The 11228-nt window shown below is 42.7% G+C and overlaps 1 protein-coding gene across 1 annotated transcript in view; it reads right to left on the bottom strand.

Moving 5' to 3' along the window:
* Positions 1-4265: 4265 nt before the first annotated feature.
* wdr1 (WD repeat domain 1) overlaps positions 4266-11228 on the bottom strand; it is a 37914-nt gene continuing 30951 nt past the window's right edge. Inside the window, exons 11-15 of the mRNA XM_084317181.1 lie at positions 10204-10291; positions 8886-8996; positions 6731-6904; positions 6458-6602; positions 4266-5389 (exon numbers count right to left, since the gene is read on the bottom strand). Of these exons, the coding sequence (XP_084173307.1) occupies positions 5283-5389; positions 6458-6602; positions 6731-6904; positions 8886-8996; positions 10204-10291 (625 nt within the window). The 3' untranslated portion in view covers positions 4266-5282. The remainder of the gene's footprint in view (positions 5390-6457; positions 6603-6730; positions 6905-8885; positions 8997-10203; positions 10292-11228) is intronic.

Here is an 11228-nt window from a genome sequence, read left to right as displayed (position 1 = left end):
TACTCTAAGCCATCCTAGGTTGTCAAAGTGGGCAGGGGTGAGGTGGGTTCTAGGAGTAAGGTCAAGCAGTAGTCTGACTGTCTGACCAGTTAGTTTTGAGATGTTTGTAATTTTGTTTTTAGCGCCTTTGAGGTGCTTTGGTATCATGAGGAATGGCCCATGTTGAGCAGTTCGGGCAGAAAGTGAGAGAGGCAAGACTGATATGGTTTGGACATGTGCGGAGGAGGGAGGTGGGGTACATCGGAAGGTGGATGCTGGAGATGGAGCTGCCTGGAAAGAGGAGGGGAAGGCCCAAGAGGAGGTTTATGGACACTGTGAAGGAGGACATGCGGGCAGCAGGAGTGACGGAGGACGACGCAGAGGACAGGAACAGATGGAAACGGATGATCCGCTGTGGCGACCCCTGACGGGAAAAGCCGAAAGAAGAAGATTAGTAAAAAATTATAATATACCTTTCAACTTTTAATTTCATAAGATTGCTGGGACTATTCATCCAAATGTCAGTGTTCTTCAAATACATGTTTGGCCAATGACATTTTGCCATGCTGTCGAGTAGTTTTGATTGGAATAACATTATAAAACGCATTAACAATATGGTTCTTGTTTCAGAATAATTTTCGGAGGGCCAGATAATGTTGACTATTGCCAAATCATTGTAGCCTTTAATAAACATAAACTCAGGGCGGCTAAGTGGCGCAGTGGGCAAGGCGCTCGCCACTAACGCAGGAGATGCTGGGTTCGAGCCCAGCTCTGGGCGTTGCTACCAGCTTGGCTGGTCGTTCATACTAACACAATTGGCAGTGTTAGGGGTGGGAAAGCTGGTGGGTGGGGATCGGACGTTGTCGACAGCAACTCCTACAGGTCGGTTGGTGCGCCTGTACAGCAGAATCAGGAAGTATCGGGGCAGCGTGAGCCTCCCACGTGCTACTCCTCGACACTGAGAGATCACGCTGTTCAGGTGAAAAGATGCGACAGCTGCCTCCTCGTGTACCGGAGGGGACATGTGATGCAAGGCTTGGTCCTCACTGCAGCCGACCAGTGGGAGGCATGGTCTAGCAACGTTCGAGACAGGGGAGGGGAGAATTGAAGGGAGAATTGGCGAGGCGAAATTGGGATGGGAGAAAAATAAGGAGAAAAAGTGGATACAAAATAAATAAACATAAGGTCATATAACTGTGTAGATGTGCTCAACATAAGGTTGGTTCCATAAAGCTCAACATAAGGTTGGTTCCATAAAGCTCAACATAAGACCATAATGACCAACTCCAGAAGGAATAGTGGACACCCAGGAGTCCAGCTAATGGGGATCCTATTCAATAACTAGATAAATGCCAATTGCTTGCCAACATGTATGTCACCTTTATTGAGATTGCCAGTATCATGATCAGTATCAGGTCCAAGTTAGCAAGGAGTGTTGGAATACTGGGAAAAACTAGGCACATTCTGAACCATGAATCACAATATACACTGTACTGCACGCTCATTCTGCCATATCTAAATTACTGTGTGGAGATTTGAGAGCACCCTACAGGCAATAATTACCATGCAAAAAAGAGCAATAAGAATAGTGAATAATGTAGGATATTATGAACACACCAATGGACTATTTTTTAAATCAGACATTGACATTTAGGGATTTCGTGGAATTTAAAACTGCACAAATGTGTATATAAAGCAAGACATAATCTACTACCAGGCAACATCCAAAAGATTTTCAGAGATAGAGAAGGGGGATATAATTTAAGAGGGAGACTTAACTTAGAACAGTGGACTGTACACGCCACTATAAATAGCATGTGCATATCTGTCTGTGGGGTGAAGTTGTGAAATGGTCTACCAGAGGAGTAGTTTTTTGGGTTGATAACGAAGATCAACGATAAATTTAAGATGATTCACTGGGTTAGGGCATTTACAAGCTTATTATTAACCTTTTCGACCAACTTGTAATTTGATTTGTTGTTTTTTTGTACATGCTAAATGGCTCGAAATAAACTTAGTTAATTAATTGTTAATTAAGGGCACTTTGTTTATGAATGAGGCTCATTCTGAAGCCCCTTCCAGACCATCAGGTGTCTACAGTACATTGCAGACTCTGGATCAGTGTTTATATTCTGCAAATCCATACCTGGGCCCTGTTCCTCGTACCTGGCTAACTGAGTTAGCCGGATAATTTCCAGGATAACTTGACATAAGCTAGACCTGTCGGTTCCCCGAAGCACGATTGTCTAAATCACTATGGCAACAGATCAGAATGTTTGAACCTGCTCTAGCGCAGGGTTTAGTTCAGTTAGCTGGATCAACTGGCCACGCCCTCGCAAAGAAATGCCAGCTCTCCTCACAGATCCCATCATACCATTCTGAATTATGTTTTTGTGCTTCGTTTTTCTAGAGGGGGCTTTTGAAATGTAAAATAATAGACCTAAAATGCTGATAATAAATCATATTCAGCCTATGGATTTACTTTGTCCTAAATAATGCACGTCATAGTTATACGGATACGGCGCTTGCGAGTCGCAACACACACTACTGTATGTGGTTATTTTAATAATGGAGCATTGCAAATGTGAATCCCGCGGGGATATTTGTAATGAATGAAACCTATCAGGCTCCGATTCGTTTCATATTCTCCGCTGTGGATGTATTTGCTTAACGGAGCGCCCGGATTGTGTTTCATTCAAGCATAAATTGAAGAGTCTTTATGTGTGGATTGTGGATGTGAATTACGACAAATCTGAATATGTGGATTGTTGAATTGTATCAGTCACTCACACGTTATTGTGATATTGTAACTGGGATTAAAATGTCTGAGGAGATGCGCTGTTTGACGGATTTGATGATGGACACACATGACTTGAGAAAATGAATGAGCAATTGCAAGCCTTTGACATTTTGATGAATGAATTTGAGAAAATGCATTTATCTGTTCAAGCACTGTTATCTGATGATGAACAAGAGGGTGATTAACATGACTGGTGTCACTGGTATAAACCAAAGGTTAATAAATTCAATGCATGTATGGATGATGTCCGAAACAGATTAAAACCTGAGTAATAGTGAAACTGTATAGCCTCCAAGCCTCTCTGACACGTTATTTCGGGGGTCACGCCTTGGAAACTTTGGGAACCATGTATTTATATAGTACATGATACCTAAGCGCATACAGTACAGATATCCTCATAAGTATCTATTAATTTGTATAAATTAGATACTCTTTGGGCTTGTTTTTATCTACTTATTCTGAAAGAGTTGAACTAATTATTTTCGCTAGCAAGATCTCATTCGATTAGTCATTCCATTAAGCCTACTGCCAGCAGGCACATTTAAAGAAATATAATCTGATTGATTGGGGTAATGAGGGACTTAAAAATTTACCTATAGATTATGCATTTAACTTTTGAGCCGTACTGTACCCATTCTGTTTTCAATCAATCAATGCCGTTAGAAAATCAGGATTTCTGCGATCGACACCTGCTGTCTTTTCAGGTGAGGCGGCCGCGCGCAATTATCCCGAGTATCAAGTCTGGTTCGAATTAACGAGACTGAATCAGCGTTCGAGGAACAGGGAAAGCCTGGATTCAAACATCGGGTTAATTGAATCTGGCTAATGGGACTTTTGATCTTAGTTGAACCAGGGACGGGAATAGGTACCTGGTTCGATTCACGCTCCTCCAGAGCAGCGTGTCGATGTGTCCTTGAGCAAGACACTTAACCCCTAACTGCTCCCGATGAGCAGGTTGGCACCTTGCATGGTTGCCTCTGCCAACGGTGTGTGAGTGAACGTGAGGCATAAGTTGTAAAGTGCTTTAGATAAAAGCACTAGGCTATGTAAATTCAGTCCATTTACCATTTAAGGGCCTCCCTAGAGGCAGTTTTCTACATTTGGCTATATGTTGAGAGCCACTATCTTAGCAAATGGCATCAGATTCAGATTATTTTTATTGTCGCAGCTTTTTAAAACATACACACAGACAAATGTGAGATGCTCATCTTTCCTGGCTCCTCAACCGTAGTAGTTTTGTAAACATAATACAGAACGTATCCATCTATACAAACTTTACAATACAAGGTATATGTTAGCAGCAGTGTGTGAGTGTGTGTAATACGTGTGTAAGGTGCTTTGTGTGTATGCTCATGTGATCAGTCCAGTAGAAGTAGTTGTTCAGTGTTCTTTTGAGAATAGCATGTAACATGATATACCAGCTGGACATCAACATATAAACCTTTTGCTGAGCAAAAAAAGAACAAATGAAAGTAAGACGGAAAAGTGCATAAAAAGGTATTTATTTTATTATTATTATTATTATTATTATCATCATCAATATTAAATGAATAATTTCCACCTCTGGAGAAAAGTGGAAGCATTGGAAAAAGAAAAGTGAGACATTGGAACACCGTGGGCCCAAACGAAAAGAGACTTGTTACAAATACCGGAGCTTCGTTGAATTAACACAGCATTTTGATTGTACATGAATCTTAGTTTTGTTTTTCAGTTCCTGTTATTGCTCCACCGGAGAAAAAAAGATTTCAGATAACAAAAAAGACACCGAAGAACAAAAGAGGACAAAGTAAAGAAAGAAAAAAAATAAACTAAACACCGCCCTAATAAAAGCCCTCACATCCACCTTCGCTGAACACAGGAAGTACACAGGCAGGAGCGCAGGCCTGGGACCAGCTGCTAAATGACACGTCAGGAGCGCAGGCCTGGGACCAGCTGCTAAATGACACATCAGGAGCGCAAACCAGAAAGGTTTTCTCACCAGAGAAAGTTTGTTTTGCTTCGGCTCATCTGTTTATGCAGCCGAGCCCCAACGCCACGCACAAACACACAGACACATACATACACACATGCACACACACACGCACAGACACAGACACACACACAGGCATTTCAGTTTGAACTGAGAGAAGGCTGTTGCCTATGGAATGTTGAGCTTGTACTTTTTTTTTATGGTTCCATAAAGCTCAAAAAAAGAAAAAATGTAAAGCGCTTTCTTTATAAATGGTGCTTTTCGTAGCTTTTTTTTTTTTTTTTTTTGCTGACAAGATGACTAGCATCAAAAAGAAAACCTCTTACGATATCTTGCTTGGTATGGAGCTGCTTTTCCCTGCGATAATGATCCGTTTATAATTCAGGGGTTGGCTGATAGCAGAGACCACCGTTTAGACACAGAAAATATTGTATAAGAAAGAAAAGAGCAGAGAGGGAGAGAGTGTGAATGTGTTCTACAGTAGTCCTTGTCCCTAGAGATGTGGATGTGCGTAGGAGCGCCGTGGTGCCCAGATCAGAACTTGACGGTCCACTGCTTGACGCTGGCATCGTGGGAGGTGGTGACCAGGGTGTGCTCGTCTATCCAGGCCAGGCCGCTGACGTGGTGCAACCTGTGGGCGTCTGGAGACGCAGCGGAGATGAGATTAAAGATTAATTAAAGATTAAACTGGACTTTAAAGATGTCTTTAGTCATTGCACACATTGACAATGTAGTCATGCAGCGACACACATGCAAATTTTCGCCGATTAAATTTCATCTCTGCGCTTGACCCATCCCGTCGTCCTTCCCTCTACCCCCAAGGGCAGCCTTACTCAAAATCACCCATTCACTCGCATATTCACACCGATGTCAGAGGCGATCATGCAAGGAGCCAACCTGCTCATCGGGAGCAATTAGGGGTTAAGTGTCTTGCTCAAGGACACTTCGACACGCTGCCCGGATTACCAGACGAGCGCTCTACCTGCTGCTCTAGCTCAGGATGGGACCCTGAAGCTCCGGATTCCAGCCTTTAAAAACCCTCCCAGGCTTCACACTAGACACACGAGACCCATGGAAGGCGACACAAGGCTACTTCTGTTAGCTTCTTTGTTTAACAGTTGTAGTCATCCGGGATGGTGCAAAGCACACGTGAGGTGAAAGGCTCATTTATACTTCATGGGCTGGTTAGCGCAAGCGGCCATTATGACAAGACTACGGCAGAAATGACCGGAGTTGATTAGGCCCATAATTAGTTGATGGGCATGATTAGATTAGATTCAAATGTATTGTCATTATTATACAGCACAACAAAAAGACATTTGGCATCCAACCAGAGTGGGCAATAAGTGCAAAAGCAATATAGAATGTACAGGTGGTTAAACTGGGTACAAAATATACAAGTTAGTACTACTGAGTGTAGTGCTAATCAGAATATCAGATGTATGTACAGAGTTGTAGTATAATAAATAAAGACAGTATGACTACTACTGGCCAGCAGTGTAACTAGTAAGAGTAGGACATTTACAGATATAGATGAAGGGAGAAAGTGACAGGAGTACGTATTGATAAGAGCTTTGCTGACGGCACGTGAGGCGCTAGTGTGCTCTGCGGTGCTTGAAGCATGTTTGAGCTTCAAGATGCCATTACCTAACGGAAGATGAGGTTGTACCCTGTGCTACCTCATTACCTGTGTGTGCGTGCGCACCCACCTGATATTTTGATCCTCTTGTGTGGGTCGCTCACGGTCCAGATGAAGACCATCATGTCCATGCCACCGGAGGCAAAGTGCTCGTTGTCAGGTGACCAGGCCAGGGTCACAGGCTTTGCATGATGTCCATAGAAGTGATTGTTGACCTGTCGAAAAAGAAAAGATGTTTTCAATTTACATTGTGGGGGGAAGAAATCTAATAAAACCATGTGTGGAAACACTGACACTTGTCGTTCATTAGGCCAAAAGAGGGACGCGTGAAAGGAGCGCTCACCGAGTAGCCGTCCGCCACGCTGAACAGCGTGATGGCCTTCTTGTCGTCAGTGGCGGCCAGATAGGCTCCGTCGTTGGAGTAGGCCATGTCTGTGATCGAGCCCTTGGCCTCCAGGGTCTGGCTCTCCTCCTTCAGGGTGTTGCCCTCGACGGAGTACAGGCGGATGATCGCATCCTGGAGTGGAGAAGAGACAAGGGATAATCATTCTGCAGTGAAAACTTGGGGCCATCTTAGAAACAGACGCATCCAATACGCGATTGCTTGGTCCTCTGTTCCACTGTGTGTTTTTTTTGTTCAACATACTATTGTGCAACCTTATACACTGTACTTAAATAAATAACTTATTTGGATCTCACCCATCTTTGCTATGATGCTAGTGTAACCCTTATGGCATAATCTGATTTTCCACTGCCAATATATTTTATTTTTAATGATCTCTGATATAACTCCATAACTGCCATAGTCAAGTCGGGTAGAGTAGAATGCTGTTCAGTACATACTGGCCATATTAACCATAAAGCAGTATCATGATACATGACAATAATAATAAGCAATAATATACGAGTCACGCTGTGGTTTTCCATGGTTGTTAATAAAACCATTGACTCATGTCACAGTGGTATAGGTAGTTTTACTCTTATTTTCCAGTTAGTATTTCTACAGTAATGCTTTCTAATGAGCATGACCAGGAAATAATGTTTCCTTCAGGTTTCTTCCATGTAATACTATGGTACCATAATGGTCCATTTTGTAATGAAACTGAAAGTATTAAGTACCTTAGAACGGGGGAAAGGAGTATATGAGAAACACCTATGGCTCCGACAGCTCTAAACATAGGAATGTCTATTTTATGTGCATCAGTGATAATCAAACCGTAAACAAAAGAGGCCTATTAACACTTTCAGCGCCAGCAGGGGGCGCACGATTTAGTGCTTGAATGCCCAGCATCCACTTCAATGTTAGCGTTAATATCGCCTAATCTATGTTTTAAATTATGGCTATGTGTCTAATCTGCCCGTCGCTTATCAATGACTCATTTTCCAGTCAACATTGTCGAAGCGGATTGTTTTTTTATCGGTTCATTTCCGTTTTATAGCATTTTGAAAAGCCCTCGTTTTCAAGGAAAATAAAAAGATTCCGTGATAAACGCCCTGTACTGGAATATTCTAGAAGGTTGTCATTTTTCGGCCTATTTATGAATCGTTTTCAAATAAACGCTAGATTATCGATAGTATATGTGTACGTATGCACGCTGGGTCCGCGAGCTGAAAATCGATTCTCTTAGTTCCTGATCGCTCGCACAGCGGGGAAAAGCTTATATCTCCGTGAAAACAGGTCTGATTATCCTAAGACTGGTAAAATAGATTCCTTACCCGAGATCAGATGTTATCCAAAAAGATCATTCCAATTCATGATCGCCATTCATCGATCGCTTTTATTGATCCAACGCTACATACTGTAAACACACATTCCACGCTGTTCTGAGGCTCCACAATGAATCCGATCGGCTCGGGGTACATGCCTGAGAAGTAAAATGTGATTCCCGATTTGTCTTTTCTCATCCATTTTCATTGAGTCCATTCCAAAAGGGTGCATTACCATCTGGGAGACGATAGGGGGTGGTTTTTTCACATCTGAGCTCCTGATGGGGCTGGTTTACCAACGGGAGACTCCGTTGATGAAATATGAATTCAGAGCGCTAATAAAAAAAGAACACACGAATTGTCGTGGTGGGCATTCAGGGGGCGGGCTGATAACATGTGTTATGTCGTTTTGGGCATTCAAAGTGTTAAGATGTTAGATCCTATCATAAAAACGACGCGATTTAATGTTCTATGCCTTACCGCTGCCATCTATTTTATGCTCGTTTTATGTCTGCACTTTATGCATTGCTCTTGATCTAACAACTCTGTGCTCATTTTATGCCTATGTATTTTTTTACTGCTGTGAAGCACTTTGAGCTGCAATTCTTGTATGAAGGTGCTATACAAATAATATCGCTAATAAAATAAATAACGATTAAAACCCGACTATACTCGTGATTGGCGCTCAAGCGATGGCGCGTTAACCCGACTATCATCGTGATTGGCGCTGAATGAGTTAAAACGGGCTAAAAGGGATATTTGGACATGCATGTTCCGTTAAGTCCACTTACGGCCCCCCCCACAGCGACGGTGCCACCCCCTGGGTGGATAGATGCAGCCTCTGGCTCGTAGCCCAGGTTGTCCAACGTGAACACCTTCTTCATGTTCCTCAGCAACACTACCTGGTTACAGCAGAGAGGGCAAGGCAACAGTTTGTTTACAATTAATAAATGTGTACAAAAAAAGAGACTGGTACAATCACAACATTCTGCATGTACTTCAAAACAGAAAAATCCAAATATCAATATTAATAATAATGTCAGATCTCAGTATTGTACAATTACACAGTAGATGGGTATACAAAGGTGTAGAAAAACACACATAGCCAATTAATAATTGAATACTTCCATTATTCCAAGCATTTCAAACACAGTACTAACCTCAAAAAGTAACATTTTAAAATCTTGACCAACTCTAAAACTGAAGGGTAACTTCGGGTCTTTGTAGAACCTCTGGTCTTTGGTCCTCGTTTTGAATACATGTCTTATTTATTTATTTTTTGTAATTAGCTCCCATCCCTCAATTTAGTAATTGTGCCAATTCCCTTCCTGGTCATTGAGTCTGTCTGGGGAGGGTGTAGACCCCCACATGCTGCCCTACTGTCAGTCTGGGGAGGGTATAGACCACCACATGCTGCTCTACTGTCAGTCTGGGGAGGGTATAGACGACCACATGCTGCCCTACTGTCAGTCTGGGGAGGGTATAGACCACCACATGCTGCTCTACTGTCAGTCTGGGGAGGGTATAGACGACCACATGCTGCCCTACTGTCAGTCTGGGGAGGGTATAGACCACCACATGCTGCCCTACTGTCAGTCTGGGGAGGGTATAGACCACCACATGCTGCCCTACTGTCAGTCTGGGGAGGGTATAGACCACCACATGCTGCCCTACTGTCAGTCTGGGGAGGGTGTAGACCACCACATGCTGCTCTACTGTCAGTCTGGGGAGGGTATAGACCACCACATGCTGCCCTACTGTCTGTCTGGGGAGGGTGTAGACCACCACATGCTGCCCTACTGTCAGTCTGGAGAGGGTATAGACCACCACATGCTGCCCTACTGTCAGTCTGGGGAGGGTATAGACCACCACATGCTGCCCTACTGTCAGTCTGGAGAGGGTATAGACCCCCACATGCTGCCCTAGTGTCAGTCTGGGGAGGGTATAGACATTATTGTAACATAATATAACTGATGGGGCAGACCCTCATATTATTATATTCAGAGTACGAGAGAAGAGCCAAATAGACTGCTGGTATGAACCTGAGGAGGGGGTGTTTGCGTACGAGAGAAGAGCTAAACAGACAGTGACTGAGTGAAGTGAAGTTACCTGGTCAGTGCACACAGCCACCGTCAGCCCCCCTTGAGCTACAGACACCCATTTAGGCTGGACGTCCATCTTCACTACGTCTGAAGGACTGGAAAGCAAGCAAACAGTCACAATCACTCTTGTGAGCCAGATAAATGTCCTATAAAATGGCACATCTGCTGCATAATCCTGACAAGACATCCGGATTGCTTATGATTTCAATGTTTCTGCAGTGGCTACTGAATGCTTGAAAATATCAGTGTGATTTGTGACACGGTTTTGATTCTACATAGTAGAAGGGGATGTTTTTGTAACCCTTTATTTGTCCCCATGTGAGGTTGGACACGATTAATGGAAAACTTACCAATGTACCTGTTGTACAATGTGTCTGTTGTTGTGATGGATTGAGGTCCATTGTTTGGTTTTAATGTTTAAAAAAAACAGGGGGTGTTTTAGTGAACCTTTATAAGAGTAAAGTTGGACACTACACTGAGAGAGTACTCATATTACTGAGTAATGTTACATTTAGCAGGTCAATATTGCCATCTGTTGTTGCCCATTGGGCTTTACCATGTTACGATTATTCGCAGCATATGCTATGCTAAATGCAGTAACGTTGTTTTTCTGGACAATATGTCATTTATTTTATTTAATAAACATACATTTTCATAAAGCAAACATATCTGTCCACTCCCATGTTGATAAGAGTAATAAACACCTGAAGATTTTTGAACAGATAAGAAATGTGATTAAGAACAATCATGCAATTAAATATTTGAATTGATTAACAGCCCTAATACACTAGAAACTATTAGAGATATTTTATATACATAACTCCCAAACTGGATGGGAAGCAATACTGACAATGGACCTGCTTGGGTTTATTTGGAAAAGGCAGCCTCACAGATTTAACTACATTCTATACTACACTCCCAGCCGAAATATCACTCAAATTAGGGATTGTCAAAAAAAACGTTTCCTCATTTCCCCAATCGCCCCCCAAAACCTTGAGTGCAAGTCCATGGGCTTGGCCGATCAAAGTCTCC

Source organism: Notolepis coatsorum, assembly GCF_963971535.1.
Source record: "Notolepis coatsorum genome assembly, chromosome: 6".
Lineage (NCBI taxonomy): Eukaryota > Metazoa > Chordata > Actinopteri > Aulopiformes > Paralepididae > Notolepis > Notolepis coatsorum.
Note: the sequence above shows the minus strand (reverse complement) of the source record. Positions and strands in the feature narration are given on the sequence as shown.